General features: G+C 45.6%; 1 protein-coding gene across 1 annotated transcript; it reads right to left on the bottom strand.

Moving 5' to 3' along the window:
- Nucleotides 1-3093: 3093 nt before the first annotated feature.
- On the bottom strand, nucleotides 3094-8847 carry LOC128689548 (uncharacterized). Its single transcript, XM_070093632.1, has 2 exons — nucleotides 8636-8847; nucleotides 3094-4817 (listed from the first exon to the last, which is right to left on the bottom strand). Exons 1-2 carry the CDS (start codon nucleotides 8822-8824, stop codon nucleotides 4227-4229), a joined length of 780 nt encoding a protein of 259 aa, XP_069949733.1. The 5' UTR covers nucleotides 8825-8847; the 3' UTR covers nucleotides 3094-4226.
- Between the last annotated feature and the right edge of the window lie 16379 nt (nucleotides 8848-25226).

Here is a 25226-nt window from a genome sequence, read left to right as displayed (position 1 = left end):
GTGTCCCCTTATTAACTTTAATGAACAAAAAGGGTTAAAACGAGAAAAATTGGAGTTATGAGTGAAAATTGTGAGGTGTTGGTTGGAGTGTGAGGGTTTGGGAGGGTGGGGGGGGAGGTTACTTCGTGGGGAGTGACCTTAGATGAAATAGTTAAAAATGTCTAGACTTGTGTTGTAAAGAAATTGTGGGTATTAACGAAAAAATGTGCCTTTCTGATGTATTATGTCCCCTTATTAACTAAAAGGGTAGACAAGATTCAGCCTGTGTGTGTGGGGGTCATCGCGTGACGTCACTGACCGTCGAGTAAACACATTAATGAGAGGAATAATGACGTCACACTTGTTTAGACCTGTAGTAAGAGAGAGCACCATGCCCCATAGGAGGAGTTCATTTGAATGCTTACCCCCAGAGGGGGGAATCCAAAAAACCTTGATCCAAGGAGATGGAGTCTTGGTATTATCGAGAAATTTTGGGGTGGGAGTGAAAGTGAGAGGGGTAATCCAAAAATTTGATCCGAGGAGATGGAGACTTTTGATTTCGAGAAATTTTGGGGTGGGGGTGAAAGTGGGAGGGGGGATCCGAGGAGATCATAAGAATTTCGAAACCCCCATAGGGGGGAATCCAAAACTTGTATTATCGAGAAATTTTGGGGTTCCGGGGGGGGGGGGGTAAGTGGGAGGGGTAATCCAAAAATTTGTTCCAAGGAGATGGAGACTTTCGAAAACCCCCATAGGGGGGAATGCAAAAACTTGTAATATTGAGAAATTTTTGGGGTTGGGGGTGGGGGGTGGGGGGTGGAAGGAGGGACAATCCAAAAAAAAAACCTTGATCCAAGGAGATGGAGAATTTCGAAAACCCATAGGGGGATCCAAAAAAATTGATTCGAGGAGATGGAGTCATGGTATTATCGAGAAAAATTTGAGGTGAAAGGGGGGGATCCAAGGGATGAGAAGTGGGAGGGGTAATCCAAAAATTTGATCCGAGGAGATCATAAGAATTTCGAAACCCCCATAGGGGGGGAATCCAAAAAACTTGATCCAAGGAGATGGAGACTTTCGAAACCCCCATAGGGGGGAATCCAAAAAACTTGGTAATATCGAGAAATTTTGGGGTGGGGGTGAAAGTGAGAGGGGGAACCTTAAAAACTTGATCCGAGGAGATGGAGAGCAAAAGAAAATGAAATTCAAAAAAAATTCGAAAAAAATCGGAAAAAATTCGAGGCGCGGGGGCGATCCGGACGACGCTGCAGAAGGCGCAGCAGAAGGCGCGGCGGGGCTCGCGAAGGGCGCGGGCGGGCGCGCGGGTGGGCGCGCGGCGGGGGGTCGCGAAGGGCGCGGGCGGGCGCGGGCGCGCGGGGCGGGCGCGCGGCGCGACGGCGGGGTCGCGAAGGGGGGGGGGGGTCGTGGGCGGGGGTATTGGTTGGGGGGGTCAAGGGTGAGGTAGTCTCGAGGGCGAGGTCATGGTCAAAACCGGAAGTAACACCTAGGTGTGAAAAGGTGACCCTCCAGCTGCTGGTCCTAGACCGGATACCTCGCTCAGTGGAAGGCCCAAACCGGAAGGAGCCTCCCAGTGGAAGGCCCTAAACCGGAAGGAGCCCCCCTGTAGAAATTATGACTACTTATATATATATATATATATATATATATATATATATATATATATATATATATATATATATATATATATATATATATATGTATGTATATATATACATATATTCACATGGTGGTAGTGGTAGTGGTAGTGGTGGTGACGGTGGTGATGGTGGTGGTGGTGATGGTGGTGTTAATGGCGATAGTGACTGTGGTGATGATGGAGGTGGTGGTGACGATGGTGGTGTTGGTGGTGTTGGTGGTGGTAGTGGTGGAGAGTAGTTGGATAAGTAACTGTGAGTGGATTCCCCAACTCTCAGGTTATCACTGGTAGTCTGTGTCATGTAGAGGTCATGACCTGGTTTCTGTTAGCACTTCTACTGCTACTACTACTACAACTACTACTACTATTACTACATTACAATTGCTACTACTAATACTACCACTACTGCTATTATTACTACATTACTACATAAACGAATCTACTCCTACCTTATCTCCCAAAACATACTCAACCCCTGCCAATTTGGATTCAGGCCTAATAAAAATACTAATGATGCTATTATACACATGCTAGAACGTATATACACTGCAATAGAGAAAAAAGAAGTCCCACTGGGGATCTTCATTGACTTACGTAAAGCTTTTGATACAGTTGACCATGACTTGCTCCACGTAAAATTGTCACACTATGGTATTAGATGACACTCCCTCAACTACCTCAAGTCATACCTCAGCAACAGAAGCCAATATGTGTACGCAAATGGGGCAAACTCTTCCGCTCAACCAATTACAGTTGGTGTCCCACAGGGAAGTGTCCTTGGCCCTCTTCTCTTTCTCCTATACATAAATGACCTTCCAAATGCTTCGCAATTACTCAAACCCACACTATTTGCAGATGACACTACATACGTCTTCTCTCACCCGAGCCCAGTCACGCTAGCCAATACTGTAAATACCGAATTACAGAAAATATCTACCTGGATGAGGACTAACAAACTTACACTAAACATTGACAAAACCTACTTCATTCAGTTTGGTAACAGAGCTACAGATGTACCTCTTAACATAACGATAAACAGATCACCTATCACAAAGCTAACAGAGGGAAAATTCTTAGGAATCCACCTTGATAATAGACTCAAATTTCATACACATATACAACAAATTTCTAAGAAAATTTCCAAGACTGTAGGCATACTATCGAAGATACAGTACTATGTTCCACAGTCAGCCCTCCTGGCCCTTTATCACTCTCTTATTTACCCCTATCTCACCTATGGAATTTGTGCATGGGGCTCAACAACAATTAACCATCTCAGACCACTAATTACCCAACAAAAGGATGCAGTTAGAATGATAACAAATTCTCACTACAGGCAGCACACTCCACCAATATTCAAAACACTCAACCTACTCACCATACAAAACATCCATACTTATTACTGCAGCTATTACATACATAGAACACTTAACTCTGATATTAACCCTCCCCTCAAACATCTCCTTGCCAACCTCAACAGAACACATGACCATAACACAAGGCACAGATCACTCTTTGATGTTCCTCGTGTCCATCTCACACTATGCAAAAACTCAATGCACATAAAAGGCCCTAAAATCTGGAATTCATTACCTGTAAATATAAAAGAAACACTACCTGTTTATAAATTCAAGTCTCTTCTCAAAGATCACTTACTCACCCAAAACCAAATAAATACTGAATAACTGAACCTTATAAATTGTATATCTTAAATGTTTCTCACAATTATATCACATAAATGTTAAACCTAAAACCCAATCTAACTTTATTATTTTTTAAATACACTACCTAACAGAATACTCCATACGACTGAATGTACAGCAATGCATGCAACCATATGACCTGTCTTTGTAATACTCATTTGTGCTTTATAGTTATCTGTTTACAATAATGTATTATCACTGATTTCATCATTGCTTAGTTAATTTTAAGCCAGCCCGTAATGCTATGCATAGTATAAGTGGCTTTGGCATGCTGCTCTTATCTGTATTTTTTTGTACCTCTGTATGTATGCTCAAATTGTAAATAAATAAATAAATAAATAAAACTACACTAATACTACTACTACTACTACTGCTAATATTACACTACTACTACTACATACACTCAAACTTCTCATCTCAGGACAGTTGTCTATCGACAAGTGTTTTTAGAGCTAGCAACCGACTAACACACATGTATTATTAATGATCTTCTCTTTTCTCATAAAGAAGATGATGGAGTGAGAGAGATAGTGGAGTGAGAGAGATTGTGGAGTGAGAGAGATAGTGGAGTGAGATAGTGGAGTGAGAGATATAGTGGGGTGAGATATCAATAATTACCCAGGGAAACCTAAATGTAATTTGTATATGAACTTGAGTGTAGGACTCAATGAAATAGATCAGATCTGTTTACCTCCACTTAGTAGACGCTGTATGACCCGTGTACATTTAGCACTTCCTTATGAATATGATATTAATAACGATGATGATGTTGATAATAATAATAATAATAATAATAATAATAATAATAATAATAATAATTAATTGTAATAATAATAATAATGCACGGTTAGATGGAAGCTGCCACAAAGTTACTTCTTAAACACAAGTTAGAGAGGAGTGCTGCCGCAACCCCACGTCTGCCGCAGGAGACTACCAAGTTCCTCTTCCCCCAGGGGACAACTGGGGAATACCTTCTTGCATATGGCCTGGTCTTCCACCTGGCCGACCTCCGTGGCCTGGAGGAGGGCCACATTGTAGGAGGACAGTGTCTCAGGGCTGTTGGCCAACAGTTCAAGGAGGATGTACTCTTCAACAGAGAAACTATTTTCCTGTTTGTTGTTTAGATGACACAGAAGCTTGAAGACGCAGCTGTCAATGTCCAGGTGAAAGGCTGCCGATATCAGCAACTTCTGCGCCTCCTCCACCTCCTCATTAATGAATCTTTTGTGGCGTCTGTGTGTTCCATGGTGACGCGGTGGATGACCACGCACTATATGACCATATGAGGAATGTTGAGGTATGTGTTTGGGTGGCGTTAAACCCGTTTCAGGTGCAGCGTATGCGTAACGACGTGAGGCTCCGTTGTCTGTGTCAGGTGAATTATCTATTGGTTGTAGTCCAAAGAATTCAGCGTAATCTTCGGCATCTTTCTCCCGGCTACGTCGAGCTAGATCCACAGCCTCGATGATCAGAGCAGCCTGAATATAGAAAAACAATTTAGATACATTTAAACGAATTATTGTCAACGACTATAGTATGTGTGTTAATTAGACGAAATAAGATTAAAATGGTGATGTTTTATTCGACTAGGAACAAAAACGTATCTCCTGTCATGTCTGAGAAGACTCGTTAAATGATTTAGCAATCGCTGGTATAACGATGTTGTTTTTGATTAGTTAAGCATCTAGTTAAACGACAGAATGAGTCTACAGGTAGTGAGAAAGATTATATTTACAGGGAACGACTTTCAAACTCAGTGTTTACAGTAAACTCACCAATATAGATAATTTAATACATTATTTTTCCCAACACGACCCCAAGACTAACGCGGGTTTTATTTTCCTTCTCGCCTACAAGGTTCGTAATCGAGAATTCCTTACAGATGAACACGTCGTCCGCCTCTGCCAAAGGAAAGTTTTACTCTTCCACAATACTCCCAGGGAGACCGTAAATATTAGTGGTGGAAATAAATGGTATAAAATACCGACACGATGGAAATATAAACACATATGCAGTATAATGTGATCCTGGAATCATCACTTATTTCTATATCCGACAACTTCAACCAGAATAGTGGCTTCTATAACATAGCTGAACCACTTGCCAAGAAACTTCTTCATCGCTATCCCACATAAGAACACAGGAATGGAAGAACACTGTAGAAGGTCTGCTCACAAATTTATCCAATCTCCTTTCCAAGCTACCCAAGATTTTAGACTCTATAACCCCACTCGGTACATCATCAGATGCAGCATTCTCCACCTGACCTCAGCATTCTGAACCTGACTATAAATACTCGCGTCCCTTCCACCCCAGGTAGATCTGTTTGTGACTTGAAAAAGCCCACTGTGTGGGCGAAACGTAGTCAATAAAGGATCACATAATACTGCATATGTGTTTATATTTCCAAATATTAGTGGTGTTGTCTTCCCTACAGTACAGGTCGTCACCACTATCACCTCAGTCTTCCGTGAAGCCAACATACCTGGAGTATACCTGGAGAGAGTTCCGGGGGTCAACGCCCCCGCGGCCCGGTCTGTAACCAGGCCGCTACCATGATTCACGCGAAGAAGACTTCTTAAATGCGGTTGCAAGAAATCTGAATCATCATTGACGCTAAGTATATTTCATTTTCTGTCGAAAAGTAGACTTGGCTGGTAAATTTTCCCATAGTTGGCATGTCTGCGTCACCAGCACCGCGGCACATGACAGTTCTCTCGTCTAGCCTTACATTCTGGCTACAAATTCTCATATTTAATTAAAAGTTCACGTACATGTTCAACCCCTTTGTATATTCTTGCTATATCGGAAGATACTCAGGAGGGGGCCGAAACGTTTCCAGGGAAAACAACCAAACCATCTCTAATAAATGGTATAAAATACCGACAGGTTGTTAGGTAAGACACATATGCAACAGTTAGGTATCTTTATTATGAAACGTTAATAATAATAATAATACATCGTCTTCAAGTATCTTCTGCTTCTATCAACTTTTCTGTACTTGACTGAAGAAGCCTACTGTGTAGGCGAAACGTTTCATAATAAAGATACCTAACTGTTGCATATGTGTCTTACCTAACATCTCTAATAACCCATCGGTGGGAAATCTAACTTTATTTAACGAGTAGTTAAACAACCCCAGCCTTACCGGTGCTGGGATATAAACCACAGCACGAAACAAACTATCAAAACACAAGACCTCAAAATAAATTTTGAAGTTGTTGACATGATTATGTTACATAAATGTGAAGATGAATCCTAGTCTGAAATATTAAAGTAAGATTTTTTAACATAGTTAAAGAATAAAAATATAAGAACCAAAAACTGCAGAAGGTTTATTGAAGGTGATGGTTTTAATATTTTGCAGTTATTAGTAATAGTATAGGAAGTAACTACCAACTGTGAGAGTTATAACTAACAGTGAACTTTTAACTGTGAGAGTTGTAACTAACAGTGAACCTTTAACTGTGAGTTATAACTAACAGTGAACCTTTAACTGTGAGAGTTATAACTAACAGTGATGATGAAACATCACCTGATTGCCATGGCAGTGACCTCCGTCGAAGACACTGCTAGACTCCAAGCGGACATCAACCAGGTCTTCAAATGGGCCACTCAAAACAATATGAAGTTCAACAAGGAGAAATTTCAACTACTCAGATATGGAAAACTTGAGGAAATTAAAAATGTATCAGAGTATACAACAAATTCTAACCATACAATAGAGCGAAAAAGTAATGTGAAGGACCTGGGAGTGATAATGTCAGAGTATCTCGCCTTCAAAGACAACAACAATGTATGTACCTCATCTGCTAGGAAAATGATAGGATGGATAATGAGAACCTTCAAAACTAAGGAATCCAAGCCCATGATGATTCTCTGCAAATCGCTTGTGCTTTCTAGGCTGGAATACTGCTGTACACTAACGGCCCCCATCAAGGCTGGCGACATTGCAGACCTGGAGAGTGTACAAAGAACTTTCACGGCACACCTAAGTTCTGTAAAGCACCTAAACTACTGGGAACGGTTGAAGGTCCTTGATCTGTATTCCCTGGAACGCAGGCGAGAGAGATACACGATAATATACACTTGGAAGGTCCTGGAGGGATTGACACCAAACCTGCACACGAGAATCACTCCCTATGAAAGCAAAAGACTCAGCAGGAGATGCAACATTCCCCCGATGAAAAACAGGGGCGCCACGAGTAGACAACACAATAAGTGTCCGGGGCCCAAGACTGTTCAACTGCCTCCCAGCATACATAAGGGGGATTACCAACAGACCCCCGGCTGTCTTCAAGAAGGCACTGGACAGGCACCTCAAGTCAGTACTACCTTACCAACCGGGCTGTGGTTCGTACGTCAGTGTGCGTGCGGCCAGCAGTAACAGCCTGGTTGATCAGATCCTGATCCACCATGAGGTCTGGTCTCAGACCGAGCCGCGGGGGCGTTGACCCTCGAAATCCTCTCCAGGTAAACTCCAGGTAAACAGTGAGCCTTTAACTGTGAGAGTTATAACTAACAGTGAACCAATGTGCGAGTTATAACTAACAGTGAACCAGTGCGAGAGTTATAACTAACAGTGTACCAATAACTATAAGAGTTATAAGTAAGAGTGAACCAGTAACTCCGTGAGATGTAAAAAGCAACAAAGCAGTAACTGTGTGAGTTATAACAAGTAGTGAACTAATAAATATGAGAATTATAACAAGCAGTGACAGTGAGAGTTATAACAAGCAGTGACTGTGAGAGTTATAACAAGCAGTAACTGTGAGTTATAACAAGTAGTGAAGCAGTAACTGTGACAGTTATAACAAGCAGTGAAGCAGTGACTGTGTGAGTTGTAACAAGCAGTAACTGTGAGTTATAACAAGTAGTGAAGCAGTATCTGCGAGTTATAACAAGCAGTAACTGTGAGTTATAACAAGCAGTAAAGCAGTAACTGTGAGTTATACCAAGCAGTAACTGTGAGTTATAACAAGCAGTGAAGCAGTAACTGTCAGTTATAACAAGCAGTTATTACTCACAAGCAGTAACTGTGAGAGTTTTAACAGTGAGCCAGTAACTGTGTGAGTTATAACAAGCAGTAGCTGTGAGAGTTATAACAAGCAGTGAACCAGTAACTGTGTAAGTTATAACAAACAGTAACTGTGAGAATTGTAACAAGCAGTGAACCAGTAACTATGAAAGTTATAACAAGCAGTAACTTTGAGTTGTAACAAGCAGTGAACCAGTAACTATGAGAGTTATAAGCAGTGAGCTGGTGAGAGTATTATTCACAATAAGTGTTGGTTACCTTGAAGCAAGCGAAGCCAGCAGCCGCCAGCAGTATTCTTGCTGTACCAGACGCAATGTTCAGCTGAGGGAAGATGTTGATGAGTGATGTTATGTGACTGGGTTCCAGGTACTCTATCCAGCTCTCACCTCCTACCGTCACCACCAGCACCAGCAGCAACACTACTCTCTTCTCCAGTGAAAATTTCATTTTTTTGAGGGAAGGGTGAGGATGGGTCTGCAAAACAGAAATATAAAAGTAATTATTTACAAACAACTTTTATTCGTATAATTTGATGAATTCTTGGAGGAAGTATGTGAACTATAGGCAGAAAAAATATAACTTTGGAATTATTTAGTAAGTAGGCTTCCAAACATGCTACAATATATACTTCACTGTTTTAATTCATGCAATTATACAAAACATTTCCATTTGATATTGTTGTTTTACTTGCATTCACCACTGGAAAAAAATTACCCGATATAAGCCTTTGCGAACAGTCTTTTTCATTAAGTGTCTCCGAACGAGACCTGTAAATAATTACCAGAATTTGATTTCCTTTATCCAACTATTATATTTCCTTTCGCTCATAACACGAGTATGTCTAGTCCGATCGACTTCAAATTTTCAGCAAAATTTTCGGCAAAATTCTTGGAACAATTAGTATGTGCAGGAGCCATATGACCAAATTATTAAACCTATTCACAGAATCCTGGAATGGCTCCGACAATTTCCAAATCTCTCAGTGTCACAACCTGAAATATTAAGAAAGAAAAAATCCTCCAAAAGTGGATTGCCTTCTGCTTAAACATAAATATTAACATATAACAGAGAGATTTTAATGAACTTCTTACAGTCTTTGACAAGAAAAACTTTGTTGAATCCCTCGACTCAGTGGATATGTTGAATTATCTGACCACAGAACTGTCTTTATGACCCTGAAGATTCCAGCAGAACGAGATGAAGAATATAAGGTAAAGATGGATTAGTCAAACAATTTACTTCCACTAATCCATCTTTACCTTACATGTATGGACTAATAAAAACACACAAACCAGGGAATCTAGTCACACCAATTATTAGCTCCATAGGGTCAGTTTCATATAAATTATCCAAATGGCTTGTTGATATTTTGAGCCCTATTGTTGGCAAAATTTCTAACTTTAATGTTAAAAACAACATAGACTTAGTTGATAAATTAAGCTCCTTGACTGACTTAAATGATTTTAACATGGTTAGTTTTGATGTTACTTCCTTGTTTACGAAAGTTCCTGTTGATGATTTATTAAGTTTCTTATCTGAAGAACTCGTTAACTTTGATTTAGTACTGCCAGTTCCTACCATCATTAAACTTATTGAACTTTGCATTGTTGATGCAAAATTTGTATTTAATGATAAGTTTTACACTCAGAAATTTGGTATGGCAATGGGAAATCCTCTTTCACCTGTTCTTAGTAACCTATACATGGAATTTTTTGAAACAAGGTTGCTTAACACAATCCTCCCTAATAGAGCTAAATGGTTCAGATATGTTGATGATATTTTGTGTCTTATGCCCAAAAATGTAGATATACACCATTTCCTTGGAAAATTAAATAGCTTAGCCCATTCTATAAACTTTACTGTTGAGTTTGAAGAAAATAACTCATTGCCTTTTCTAGATGTTTTAATTATTAAGGGTAATAATGAATTCAAATTTAAAATTTACAGAAAACCTACAAATAACTGATCCTATGTCCACTATTATTCTTCGCATCAAGATAGAGTCAAACTGTCTGTTTTCTCATCAATGTTTTTGATAGCTTTACGAATTTGTAGTCCTGAGTTCATAGATGAGGAAATATCCAAAATTCATGAAATAGGTAATGATTTGAAATACCCAAGAAATGTAATTGATAAATCTTTTAAAGTTGCTAGAAATACTTTTTACAATCCAAAAAGGGACAACCAGCCTTATTCAACTAAAAATATGTTGGTTCTCCCTTACCATGAAAACTTGGCTGATATGCCTTCTCTTCTTAAGACTTTTAATATTAAAGTTGTATTCAAAAATCTTGATACAGTAAAAAAATTTTGATAAAGAATTCCCCCCAAAATGCTGATGGATGTGTCTATAAGATTCCTTGTAAAATTTGCGATGAAGTTTATTACGGTCAAACTGGTAAAAATCTCGAACTAAGATTAAAGCAACATAAATATAGCATTAGAACTGGACAAGATTCCAATGCTCTATTTATTCAGGTAAGAGATTTTAACCATCCAATTGATTTTCAAAAAGTTGACAAAGTAGAATCAAGCAAGTCCATGGTCGACAGGAATATAATTGAATCTTGTTTCATAAAAAGGAGTTTTGACAATAATATGAATATTTCCTTTGGTTTATATAAATTAGATCCATTTATAATTAATAGAATTTGGGAAGAATTTAATAATACACTGGACAAATAATAATTTTTTTAAATTTTCTTGGGTAGAATAGTTTGTTGGTGGGTTGTGCAAAGGACCTGTCCAGTTGGGCCGGCGCGTGTCAGGTGTTTAACCGTTGTGGGATCTGATAGTGAGGTGTTGGCCAGACCCCTTATATACCTTCCTTTGATGCTTTACTTTCATAGTTCCTTGATAATGTGAGTAGTCACGAAAGCGCTTGGAATTTCTCTATTCTTTCAGAGTGGTTGTTTTGCATATTCTAAAATCACCTGTTTACTGTGATCTTATTGCATATATATACATGTGCATCTACCTTGGCTGATACCTGTCTCCAATACACCAGGGAGGAAGGAGGGGCAGCTGCCAGCTTCAGGGAGTCCCAAAAGTCTAGAAAATATGGAGAACTTGTCCATCATTATATGTTTGTTCCCATCGGCTCAGAGACCCTTGGCTCATGGGGAAAGAGTGCATCTAAATTCCTTAAGGAGCTGGGAAAAAGACTCATCAGGGTAACTAGGGATCCCAGGGCAGCTAGTTTTCTGTTCCAGTGGCTCAGTGCGGCTGTTCAAAGGGGTAATGCCTGCTGTATTTTGGGCACACGCCCCAGCTCTGAGGAGCTGGATGAGATTTTCACCTTATAATCGGTGATACACACGTAACAACGTGTACCGTATATGCCACCTTTTTATCAACAATGTATCTCTTAAATCTTTTGTACCATATTATGTAATAATATATATATATATATAATATTTTAGCAGTGTTTGTGTAAATTATGATATGTAGGGGTTTAATGGTTCATCCTCCCTTTTGGGTGTATTTCTTAAAGACCACTTCTCTTCCCCTACCCCCCTCCTTTCCTGGGTGTGTCACGTGACCCCAGTTGACTCTAGTCATGGTTTGTTTGGTTGAAACAGTTGGGTTTCACCCTTCGACAAGATCACATTTAGTTGGCATTATACTCTCATCTATTTGAAAATTTTCCATTATCTTGGGAGACTGTATATTCACTTAACTGTTCTTTGAGTGATTACTGGAATAAACTTTACCATCTATGTCTCTCTGTGTAGAGATAGACTCCTATTCGTGAAATAATGGGATATAATATATACCTGCATTTGTATAACTGATAATTACCTGCCGGAGAAAGTTGTATAATCTCCTACCATTTATTGAGAGTGATAAGAATTGAACAGTTGTATACCTACTGGTTAAAGGTTAATTTGATATAAAGCACATTATTATGAAAATCCATGGATATATACTAAACTATATATATATCTCTATTATTTAAACATAGTGGATTTGATTCATTAAAAATAAGGCTTTTATCGAATTTTTAGATTTTAATTCCTCTAAAATTCTCTGTCAGAATTGTTGTGTCTGTCTTGGGCTGATATCCAGGAAATATCACTAAGGGAAGCCCAAAGTAAATGGTAAGACGCAACAGTTGTCGAGAGGCCGTAACTGCTAAGCACAAGGCTTGGAGAAGGCGTTTCTCGACTACCACAAGCTTCTTTGTGACCATCAGTATGGTTGGAAAGAAGGTCACTCTGTTCCTGATCTGATATTAAACCTCTCTGCTAAGTGGCTCCAATCACTGTGTAGTAACACTGGACACTGGTGGTGCTTTCGACTGAATATGGCACCAGTGACTCTTGTCAAAACTAGAAGCACTAGGAGTCGCTGGGTGTGCATTATGCCTTCTCGGTGATTACCTTCATTGGGACAGAGTCAAAAAGACACTCTGTGGTGCAAGTATTCCACAAGGAAGTATAATTGGGCCATTGTTATGGAATGTCCTTCATCTGATCCCAGAATACCATGCATATGCAGATGACTGTACTCTGACGTATACTTATCCATGAGAAAAAATGCCAATTGCTCTCAGTTACATCAATCACCAGATTACAGCTATATCAGCCTGGGGAGAAACGATGGCAGGTCACATTATTTGCTCTTGAGAAAAATTAAATTGTTAATGCTGGAGCAGTGGTACAAATGATGAGGTTAATATCCTTGGGGTGAAATTTGAGTCCAAACTGACTATGAAGAATCACACTGTAAATCTTGCAAACAAGCAGCCAGAAAGCTTACAACAAAGGCTGTAAAGGCTGTAAGGCTCTGTACGAGGCACTAGTGTGCTCACACCTTGAGTATGTTCCATTTTCTTGGATTCCCTACCCCAGTCTAGTCTACGACTTCTTGACAGAATAAAGAACAGAGCAAAATGCCTCATCTCTCGTCTGGACCCGACCTGGACAGATGTATTAGTTTAACAGAGCCTTCAACACTGGAGGGATGTGAGTGGTCTTACTGTTATGTACTAGGCGATTGTTGTCAAGGTCCCATACATGGCTGCACTTCTCGCACTGCAAGAAGTGAGCTTCTAAACAACACAACTACACTCTGACTTTATCCTTCTCAAGAACATCACTTCATCTGAAATCATTTACTCATATTATGACTCGATTCTAGAACATATTCGTACAGCATAAAAATATCAGTGAAATAAAGTCAATTGATCAAATGAAATTACTGGCCCACAGATGGCCCAAACTTCATCTTATTTCACATTTGCATGTCTTTAAACAATAAAAAATGCTTTCAAATGAGCTGATGTAGGTAACAGCTCTTAGCTTGTAAATAAAGTTGGGAACCCTTACCCTAACCTTGTCAAACCCTGTGTAAAACAGAGAGAGAGAGAGAGAGAGAGAGAGAGAGAGAGAGTCGCTTGTTCTGCTGCTGGTATTATTTATTTATTTTTGTGTATTTTATACAGCCTTTAATAAACTAAAATATTTTGTCAGTACAGCATTCCTGTGGGACATGTAAAAAATCATTGGAAGGAAATCCAGGATCATGTGCAACCTGTATCACATCTCTGGTGCAGGAAGCGCTAGCAAGCTGCTTCTGGTTGTGAAATAAAGATGTAGAACTTTAGAAAGGTATCATGTAGGTACTAAGGAGGGTAATAAATAATGAAAATAAGCAAGAAAATAAAGAGGAACTCTTGGACAGTCTACCCAAGACATATAAAATATGGGAGGAAGAGATAGGAGGAATGAACCAAAAAATGCAGAATGCCCATATCACAACAGATGACTCGAAATTAAATAGTCACCCACTGAAGAAAACACAGGAAGCAAAAGCGTCAGTTACGCAATCCCCTCCCCCACATAGTGTTGACCCAGACCCATCCCTAAATCCTAGCGCTACTTCCCACAGCGCTGGTGCTGACCCAGACTCAGCCCCCAACTCAAGTGCTGACTCGGACTCAGGTCCTAGAGTTACTGTTAGACCAAACTCCGCTAGGGACTTACCACAGTCAACACTAAAACCTTAAATATACAACCATCATTGCAGAAGATCATAGGCCACATTACAGATGAAGTGGAGTCTTCTTCTTCTTCTTCTTCTTCTTCTTCTTCTTCTTCTTCTGGGGAAAGTGCTACTTCCCTGGAAGCAGGAAGGGATGGCTCTGGCTTGTCTACTTAGGATTATAGCACAGTCCTAGAAACTGCACAAACTGAGAACACACCTACCACAAATTCTACCCATCCAAAAGCAAAATAGTACAAATTCTTTGTTTGGGGCATCTGTAAGAATGGAATATCAGGAAAAACAAGTGACCTCCTATCTAAAGGAATGTGTCGTTTCACCCAGAAATGTGCCACTCTTCAGTCCTCTAGAAACAGTGCTAGAACACCATCTGCCCTGCATACATCTAAAAGAGACCAGGAGGTACAGACCTTATAAGAGAAACAGTAGTTGCGACAATCCTACTACAAGTGATTTTTTAGTGGCAGGAAACGAAGTAAGGAAATGGAAGGAAATAATAAAAATAGTCCACCACCTTGGAGCCTTGTTGGACTGGAGGCACAGACAGTGCCCCCCATCCCCCATGGCCTTCCAGAACCACAATTACGGATACCGACAACTAAATTCCCCAACAAATACAGAATATGACCTCGTTTATATTTGCTAACATACAGGGCCTTAAGCCATCCACCAACAGCATGGCTTAAGCCACCAGATGCAACCTCCCAGGAGTTCAAAGAATAGCTACTGAAAATTGATTGCTTTCTGGAAATCCTTCCAGCTCCATCCCCAAACATCTTACTGGTTGGGGATTTCAACCTAAGACATACAAAATGGAAGAATGTAGCAAATAATGTTATAGCAGAAACATTCCTTGGAAGCAGCGCAGATGAAAAGTCACACACTCATGAGCTACTAAATCTCTGCAGTAAACACACCCTAAGTCAGCAGATAGTGGAGCCAACAAGACTGGAAAACACACTTGACCTTATCTTCACAAATAATGAGGACCTGATAAGAGACTTATCAATATCTAAAACAACTAAATCCTATCACAATCTAATCGAATTTCTGACTTACATGCAAAGGGGTGCTGATCAACAAAATGCATGTACCTGTGAATGTGTCTTCACCAAATACAACTACAACAACAAGAGCATCAACTGGGACCAGGTGAACCATGTCTTAAATGAAACATATTGGGAAGATATCTTAAATAACATGGATCCAAACCAGTATTTTGAAAGGATCAATTTCCTGGCAGCTGAAGTATGTTCAAGGCATGTTCCCTAAGAAAAAACAAAGAGAAGAAGTAAACTGGAGACAGAAAGATGCTCCCTGTAGAGAAGACGACGAAAAATCACTGAGCTCCTCAAGAGCGCTAGATTACCTGATATGCGGAAGAAAGCACTGACCAGGGAAGTGGAAAGTATCGAACTTAAATTAAAGGATTCATTCAGGATCCAGGAGAGACACGAGGAGCTAAAAGGGATTAGTGAAATTGAAAGAAATTCCAAATATTTCTTTTCATGTGCAAAAAAACAAGGCAAATACTATATCTAGTAACGGGCCCCTGCTCAGATAAGATGGGAATTACATAGATGACAACAAAAAATAAGTGAAATACTGAAATCCCAATACGACTCCGTGTTTAGCGAGCCACTAATCAATCTAAAGATCGACAATCCAAATTATTTTTTCATGAATGAGCCTCAAAACTCCATCAATGTATGCCAATAGACTTTGCATGCCTATGTTTGCCAATATACTTTGAGAAAGCCATTGACAACATGTCCATGCACTCAGCCCCAGGCCCAGATTCGTGGAACTCTGTGTTCATTATGAACTGCAATAAACCCCTTTCGCGTGCCCTAAGTATACTATAGAGAAGGAGCTTAGACATGGGTGAAATTCCACAGTCACTATAAGCAACAGATATAGCCCCACTCTATAAAGGTGGCAGCAAAGCAATAGGTAAGAAAAATAGACCTAACGTCCCATATCATAAAAGTTTTCGAAAGAGTGCTAAGAAGCATAATTGCAAACACTTGGATTTCCAAAAACTGCACAATTCAGGGCAACATGGGTTCAGGGCAGGTCGCTCCTGCCTCTCGCAACTACTGGATCACTATGATATGGTCTTGGTTGCACTAGAAGGAAAACAGAATGCAGATGTAATATACACAGACGTTGCAGAAACCTTTGACAAGTGCGATCATGGTGTAATAATGCACCACATGTGTGCCAAAGGAATAACTGGCGAAGTGCGGAGATGGATCTTCAACTTTCTAACCACTCAAACACAAAGATTAGTGGTAAACAGAGTTAAATCGGAACTTGCCATAGTGAAAAGGCTCCACAAAGCACAGTACTCGCCCTCATCCTGTTACTTATCCTCATACCAGACATAGACAGATATGTAATACACAGCACAGTGTCATGCTTTACAGACGATACTAGGATATGAATGAGTCATTTATTGAGGACGCGGTGAACCTCCAAGAAGTTATACACCAAGTTTTCCGAAGGGCAACGGAAAATAATATAATGTTCAATGAAGTCAAATTCCAACTACTCCGTTATGGAAAACCAGAGATCATAATTAGAACTAAGTATACTACAAATTCTGGAAAAATAAACACATAAGCAGTATAGTGTGACCCTTTACTGACAACTTTTCGCCCACACAGTGGGCTTTATCAAGTCACAAACAGATCTGATTTGTTTGTGACTTGATATAGCCCACTGTGTGGGCGAAACGTTGTCAGTATAGGATCTCATTATGCTGCTTATGTGTTTATTTTTCCATTATGTCGGTATTTTATACCATTTACTTACACTGCAAATTCTAATCATACAACAGAGCGACGAAATAATGTGAGGAACCTGGGAGTAGTAATGTGTGAGGATCTCACTTTCAAGGATCACAACAGTGCCATGATCACACCTGCAAAGAAAATGAAAGGGTGGATGATGCCAAGCCATTGATGATCCTTTTCAAAACACTTATTCTCTCTAGGCTGGAATATTGCTGTATATTAACACCTCCATTCAAAGCAGGTGAAATTGCAGATCTGGAGAATGTACAGAGATCCTTTACTGAACATATAAGTTCCATCAAACACCTTAACTACTGGGAACGCTTGGAAGCACTTGACTTGTACTCGTTGGAACGCAAGCGAGAGAGAAATATCATTATCTACACTTGGAAAATCCTAGAAGGAATGGTCCCGAATCCGCACACAGAAATCACTCCGTACCATAGTAAAAGATTGGGCAGGCGGTGCAAAACACTAACAGTGAAAAGTAGGGTCAAGTGTCCGGGGTCCAAGACTGTTCAATAGCCTCCCATCATTCATATGGGGAATTACCAATAGACCCCTGACTGTCTTCAAGAGGGAGATGGACAGATACTAAAGTCGGTGCCAGATCAGCCTAACTGCGCTTCGTACGTTGGACTACGTGCGGCCAGCAGTAAGCAGTAACAGCCTGGTTAATCAGGTCCTGATCCACGGGAGTCATAGCAGTGGACCAAGCCGCGAGGATGTTGATCCCCGGAAAACCCTTCAGGTAGACTCCAGGTATACCAGGTATACCTGTTCGTGTATTATGTGTTCTCAGATCACTGAGAAAAAATGTTATTTAAATCACGGTAAAAAAATTAGAAAGTTTTGCTGACGAGTTAACTAGAAATTCAAAGTTAGAAGCGAGTTAGACAGTGTAGCGGCAGCTGCACCAGCAGTACTGCAGGTTGTAGCCGCAGCTGCACCAGCAGTACTGCAGGTTGTAGCGGCAGCTGCACCAGCAGTACTGCAGGTTGTAGCCGCAGCTGCACCAGCAGTACTGCAGGTTGTAGCGGCAGCTGCACCAGCAGTACTGCAGGTTGTAGCCGCAGCTGCACCAGCAGTACTGCAGGTTGTAGCGGCAGCTGCACCAGCAGTACTGCAGGTTGTAGCCGCAGCTGCACCAGCAGTACTGCAGGTTGTAGCGCCAGCTGGACCAGCAGTACTGCAGGTTGTAGCCGCAGCTGCACCAGCAGTACTGCAGGTTGTAGCGGCAGCTGGACCAGCAGTACTGCAGGTTGTAGCCGCAGCTGCACCAGCAGTACTGCAGGTTGTAGCGGCAGCTGGACCAGCAGTACTGCAGGTTGTAGCCGCAGCTGCACCAGCAGTACTGCAGGTTGTAGCCGCAGCTGCACCAGCAGTACTGCAGGTTGTAGCGGCAGCTGGACCAGCAGTACTGCAGGTTGTAGCGGCAGCTGGACCAGCAGTACTGCAGGTTGTAGCCGCAGCTGCACCAGCAGTACTGCAGGTTGTAGCGGCAGCTGGACCAGCAGTACTGCAGGTTGTAGCGGCAGCTGGACCAGCAGTACTGCAGGTTGTAGCGGCAGCTGGACCAGCAGTACTGCAGGTTGTAGCGGCAGCTGGACCAGCAGTACTGCAGGTTGTAGCGGCAGCTGGACCAGCAGTACTGCAGGTTGTAGCCGCAGCTGCACGAGCAGTACTGCAGGTTGTAGCGGCAGCTGGACCAGCAGTACTGCAGGTTGTAGCGGCAGCTGGACCAGCAGTACTGCAGGTTGTAGCGGCAGCTGGACCAGCAGTACTGCAGGTTGTAGCGGCAGCTGGACCAGCAGTACTGCAGGTTGTAGCGGCAGCTGGACCAGCAGTACTGCAGGTTGTAGCGGCAGCTGCACCAGCAGTACTGCAGGTTGTAGCGGCAGCTGGACCAGCAGTACTGCAGGTTGTAGCCGCAGCTGCACCAGCAGTACTGCAGGTTGTAGCGGCAGCTGGACCAGCAGTACTGCAGGTTGTAGCCGCACCTGCACCAGCAGTACTGCAGGTTGTAGCCGCAGCTGTACCAGCAGTACTGCAGGTTGTAGCGGCAGCTGGACCAGCAGTACTGCAGGTTGTAGCCGCAACTGGACCAGCAGTACTGCAGGTTGTAGCCGCAACTGGACCAGCAGTACTGCAGGTTGTAGCCGCAGCTGCACCAGCAGTACTGCAGGTTGTACCGGCAGCTGCACCAGCAGTACTGCAGGTTGTAGCGGCAGCTGGACCAGCAGTACTGCAGGTTGTAGCCGCAGCTGCACCAGCAGTACTGCAGGTTGTAGCGGCAGCTGGACCAGCAGTACTGCAGGTTGTAGCCGCACCTGCACCAGCAGTACTGCAGGTTGTAGCCGCAGCTGCACCAGCAGTACTGCAGGTTGTAGCGGCAGCTGGACCAGCAGTACTGCAGGTTGTAGCCGCAACTGGACCAGCAGTACTGCAGGTTGTAGCCGCAACTGGACCAGCAGTACTGCAGGTTGTAGCCGCAGCTGCACCAGCAGTACTGCAGGTTGTACCGGCAGCTGCACCAGCAGTACTGCAGGTTGTAGCGGCAGCTGGACCAGCAGTACTGCAGGTTGTAGCCGCAGCTGCACCAGCAGTACTGCAGGTTGTAGCGGCAGCTGGACCAGCAGTACTGCAGGTTGTAGCGGCAGCTGGACCAGCAGTACTGCAGGTTGTAGCGGCAGCTGCACCAGCAGTACTGCAGGTTGTAGCCGCAGCTGCACCAGCAGTACTGCAGGTTGTAGCCGCAGCTGCACCAGAAGTACTGCAGGTTGTAGCGGCAGCTGCACCAGCAGTACTGCAGGTTGTAGCGGCAGCTGGACCAGCAGTACTGCAGGTTGTAGCGGCAGCCGGACCTGCACTACTGCAGGTTGTAGCGGCAGCTGGACCAGCAGTACTGCAGGTTGTAGCCGCAACTGGACCAGCAGTACTGCAGGTTGTAGCCGCAGCTGCACCAGCAGTACTGCAGGTTGTACCGGCAGCTGCACCAGCAGTACTGCAGGTTGTAGCGGCAGCTGGACCAGCAGTACTGCAGGTTGTAGCCGCAGCTGCACCAGCAGTACTGCAGGTTGTAGCGGCAGCTGGACCAGCAGTACTGCAGGTTGTAGCGGCAGCTGGACCAGCAGTACTGCAGGTTGTAGCGGCAGCTGCACCAGCAGTACTGCAGGTTGTAGCCGCAGCTGCACCAGCAGTACTGCAGGTTGTAGCCGCAGCTGCACCAGAAGTACTGCAGGTTGTAGCGGCAGCTGCACCAGCAGTACTGCAGGTTGTAGCGGCAGCTGGACCAGCAGTACTGCAGGTTGTAGCGGCAGCCGGACCTGCACTACTGCAGGTTGTAGCGGCAGATGGACCAGCAGTACTGCAGGTTGTAGCGGCAGATGCACCAGCAGTACTGCAGGTTGTAGCGGCAGCTGCACCAGCAGTACTGCAGGTTGTAGCGGCAGCTGCACCAGCAGTACTGCAGATTGTAGCGGCAGCTGGACCAGCAGTACTGCAGGTTGTAGCAGCAGCTAGACCACCAGTACTGCAGGTTGTAGCGGCAGCTGCACCAGCAGTACTGCAGGTTGTAGCGGCAGCTGGACCAGCAGTACTGCACGTTGTAGCGGCAGCTGGACCAGCAGCACTGCACGTTGTAGCGGCAGCTGCACCAGCAGTACTGCAGCTTGTAGCCGCAGCTGCACCAGCAGTACTGCAGGTTGTAGCGGCAGCTGCACCAGCAGTACTGCAGGTTGTAGCGGCAGCTGGACCAGCAGTACTGCAGGTTGTAGCGGCAGCTGGACCAGCAGTACTGCAGGTTGTAGCCGCAGCTGCACCAGCAGTACTGCAGGTTGTAGCAGCAGCTGCACCAGCAGTACTGCAGGTTGTAGCGGCAGCTGCACCAGCACTACTGCAGGTTGTAGCGGACAGCTGGACCAGCAGTACTGCAGGTTGAAGCGGCAGCTGCACCAGCAGTACTGCAGGTTGTAGCGGCAGCAGCACCAGCAGTACTGCAGGTTGTAGCGGCAGCTGCACCAGCAGTACTGCAGGTTGTAGCGGCAGCTGGACCAGCAGTACTGCAGGTTGTAGCGGCAGCCGGACCAGCACTACTGCAGGTTGTAGCGGCAGCTGCACCAGCAGTACTGCAGGTTGTAGCGGCAGCTGGACCAGCAGTACTGCAGGTTGTAGCGGCAGCCGGACCAGCACTACTGCAGGTTGTAGCGGCAGATGGACCAGCAGTACTGCAGGTTGTAGCGGCAGCTGCACCAGCAGTACTGCAGGTTGTAGCGGCAGCTGCACCAGCAGTACTGCAGGTTGTAGCGGCAGCTGCACCAGCAGTACTGCAGGTTGTAGCGGCAGCTAGACCAGCAGTACTGCAGGGTGAAGCGGCAGCTGGACCAGCAGTACTGCAGGGTGTACCGGCAGCTGCACCAGCAGTACTGCAGGAAGTAGCGGCAGCTGGACCAGCAGTACTGCAGGTTGTAGCGGCAGCTGCACCAGCAGTACTGCAGGTTGTAGCGGCAGCTGCACCAGCAGTACTGCAGGTTGTAGCGGCAGCTGTACCAGCAGTACTGCAGGATGTAGTGGAAGCTGGACCAGCAGTACTGCAGGGTGAAGCGGCAGCTAGACCAGCAGAACTGCAGGGTGTAGCGGCAGCTGCACTAGCAGTACTGCAGGTTGTAGCGGCAGCTGCACCAGCAGTACTGCAGGTTGTAGCGGCAGCTGGACCAGCAGTACTGCAGGTTGTAGCGGCAGCTGCACCAGCAGTACTGCAGGTTGTAGCGGCAGCTGGACCAGCAGAACTGCAGGGTGTAGCGGCAGCTGCACTAGCAGTACTGCAGGTTGTAGCGGCAGCTGCACCAGCAGTACTGCAGGTTGTAGCGGCAGCTAGACCAGCAGAACTGCAGGGTGTAGCGGCAGCTGCACTAGCAGTACTGCAGGGTGTAGCGGCAGCTGCACCAGCAGTACTGCAGGTTGTAGCGGCAGCTAGACCAGCAGAACTGCAGGGTGTAGCGGCAGCTGCACTAGCAGTACTGCAGGTTGTAGCGGCAGCTAGACCAGCAGAACTGCAGGGTGTAGCGGCAGCTGCACTAGCAGTACTGCAGGGTGTAGCGGCAGCTGCACCAGCAGTACTGCAGGTTGTAGCGGCAGCTAGACCAGCAGAACTGCAGGGTGTAGCGGCAGCTGCACTAGCAGTACTGCAGGTTGTAGCGGCAGCTGCACCAGCAGTACTGCAGGTTGTAGCGGCAGCTGCACCAGCAGTACTGCAGGTTGTAGCGGCAGCTGGACCAGCAGTACTGCAGGTTGTAGCGGCAGCTGCACCAGCAGTACTGAAGGTTGCAGGGGCAGCTGCATCAACAGTATTACAGGTAGTAGCGGCAGCGGGGCCAGCAGTACTGCAGGGTGGAGCGGCAGCTGGACCAGCAGTACTGCAGGGTGTAGCGGCAGCTGGACCAGCAGTACTGCAGGGTGTAGCGGCAGCTGGATCAGTAGTAATGCAGGTTGTAGCGGCAGCTGGAGCAGCAGTACTACAGGTTGTAGTGGCAGCTGGACCAGGAGTACTGCAGGTTGTAGCGGCAGCTGGACCAGCAGTAGTGCAGGGCGTAGCGGCAGCTGGACCAGCAGTACTGCAGGTTGTAGCGGCAGCTGCACAAGCAGTACTAAAGGGAGTAGCGGCAGATGGACCAGCAGTACTGCAGGGTGTAGCGGCAGCTGGACCAGCAGTACTGCAGGTTGTAGCGGAAGCTGGACCAGCAGTACTGCAAGTTGTAGCGGAAGCTGGACCAGCAGCACTGCAGCGTGTAGCGGCAGCTGGACCAGGAGTACTGCAGGGTGTAGCGGCAGCTGGACAAGAAGTACCGCAGGTTGTAGCGGAAGCTGGACCAGCAACACTGCAGGGTGTAGCGGCAGCTGGACCAGCAGTACTGCAGGGTGTAGCGGCAGCTGGATCAGGAGTACTGCAGGATGTAGCAGCAGCTGAATAAGCAGTACTGCAGGGTGTAGCGGCAGCTGGACCAGCAGTACTGCAGGGTGTAGTGGCAGCTGGATCAGCAGGACTGCATGGTGTAGCAGCAGCTGGATCAGCAGTACTGCAGGGTGTAGCGGCAGCTGGACCAGCAGTACTGCAGGTTGTAGCGGCAGCTGGACCAGCAGTACTGCAGATTGTAGCGGAAGCTGGACTAGCATTACTGCAGGTTGTAGCGGCAGCTGGATCAGCAGTTCTGCAGGGTGAAGCGGCAGCTGGACCAGCAGTACTGAAGAGTGTAGCGGCAGCTGGACCAGCAGTACTGCAGGTTGTAACGGCAGCTGCAACAGAAGTACTGCAGAGTGTAGCGGCAGCTGGAGCAGCAGTACTACAGGTTGTAGTGGCAGCTGGACCAGGAGTACTGCAGGTTGTAGCGGCAGCTAGACTAGCAGTACTGCAGGGTGTACCGGCAGCTGGACCAGCAGTACTGCAGGGTGTAGCGGCAGCTGGACCAGCAGTACTGCAGGGTGTAGCGGCAGCTGGACCAGCAGTACTGCAGATTGTAGCGGCAGCTGCACCAGCAGTACTGCAGGTTGTACCGGCAGCTGGATCAGCAGTACTGCAGGTTGTAGCGGAAGCTGGAACAGCAGTACTGCAGGATGTAGCGGCAGCTGGACCAGCAGATCTGCAGGTTGTAGCGGCAGCTGGACCAGCAGTACTGCAGGTTGTAACGGAAGCTGGACCAGCAGTACTGCAGGTTGTAGCGGAAGCTGCACCAACAGTACTGCAGGTTGTAGCGGAAGCTGGAAAAGCACTACTGCAGGTTGTAGCTGCAGCTGGACCAGCAGTACTGAAGGTTGTAGCTGAAGCTGGACCAGCAGTACTGCAGGATGTAGCGGAAGCTGGACCAGCAGTACTGCAGGTTGTAGCGGAAGCTGGACCAGCAGTACTGCAGGGTGTAGCGGCACCTGGACCAGCAGTACTGCACGGTGTAGCGGCAGCTGGATCAGCAGTACTGCAGGGTGTAGCGGCAGCTGGATCAGCAGTACTGCAGGGTGTAGCGGCAGCTGGACCAGCAGTACTGCAGGGAGTAGCTGCAGCTGGATCAGCAGTAATGCAGAGGGTAACAGCAGCTGGATCAGCAGTACTGCAGGCTGTAGCGGCAGCTGCACCAGCAGTACTGCAGGGTGTAGCGGCAGCTGCACCAGCAGTACCGCAGGTTGTAGCGGAAGCTGGAGCAGCAGTACTACAGGTTGTAGCGGAAGCTGAACTAGCAGCACTGCAGGTTGTAGCGGCAGCTGGACCAGCAATACTGCAGGGTGTAGCAGCAGCTGGATCAGCAGTACTGCAGGGTGTAGCGGCAGCTGGACCAGCAGTACTGCAGGGTGTAGCGGCAGCTGGATGAGCAGTACTGCAGGGTGTAGCAGCAGCTGGATCAGCAGTACTGCAGGGTGTAGCGGCAGCTGGACCAGCAGTACTGCAGAGTGTAGCGGCAGCTGGATCAGCAGGACTGCAGGGTGTAGCAGCAGCTGGATCAGCAGTACTGCAGGGTGTAGCAGCAGCTGGACCAGCAGTTCTGCAGGGTGTAGCGGCAGCTGGATCAGCAGTACTGCAGGTTGTAGCAGCAGCTGGATCAGCAGTACTGCAGGGTGTTGCGGCAGCTGGATCAGCAGTACTGCAGGGTGTAGCGGCACCTGGATCAGTAGTACTGCAGGGTGTAGCGGTAGCTGGACCAGCAGTACTGAAGGGTGTAGCCGCAGCTGGATCAGCAGTACTGCAGGTTGTAGCGGCAGCAGCACCAGGAGTACTGCAGGGTGTAGCGGCAGCTGGACCAGCAGTGCTGCAGGGTGTAGCGGCACCTGGATCAGCAGTACTGCAGGGTGTAGCGGCAGCTGGATCAGCAGTACTGCAGATTGTAGCAGAAACTGGACCAGAAGTACTGCAGGGTGTAGCGGCAGCTGGACCAGCAATACTGCAGGGTGTAGCGGCAGCTTGATCAGCAGTACTGCAGGTTATAGCGGCAGCTGGACAAGCAGTGCTGCAGGTTGTAGCGGCAGCCGTACTAGCAGTGCTGCAGGTTGTAGCGGAAGCTGGA

This window comes from Cherax quadricarinatus, chromosome 3 (assembly GCF_038502225.1).
Source record: "Cherax quadricarinatus isolate ZL_2023a chromosome 3, ASM3850222v1, whole genome shotgun sequence".
NCBI classification, from domain to species: Eukaryota; Metazoa; Arthropoda; class Malacostraca; order Decapoda; family Parastacidae; genus Cherax; species Cherax quadricarinatus.
This window is presented reverse-complemented; position numbering and strand designations above follow the sequence as displayed.

What these genes read in the sequence shown, in the direction of transcription:
- LOC128689548 (XM_070093632.1), bottom strand. Translation starts at nt 8,824, where the DNA reads ATGAAATTTTCACTGGAGAAGAGAGTAGTGTTGCTGCTGGTGCTGGTG. An exon ending in CTGGCTTCGCTTGCTTCAAG is followed by an intron (nt 4,818 to 8,635) that starts GTAACCAACACT and finishes TTCTATATTCAG; the next exon opens with GCTGCTCTGATCATCGAGGC.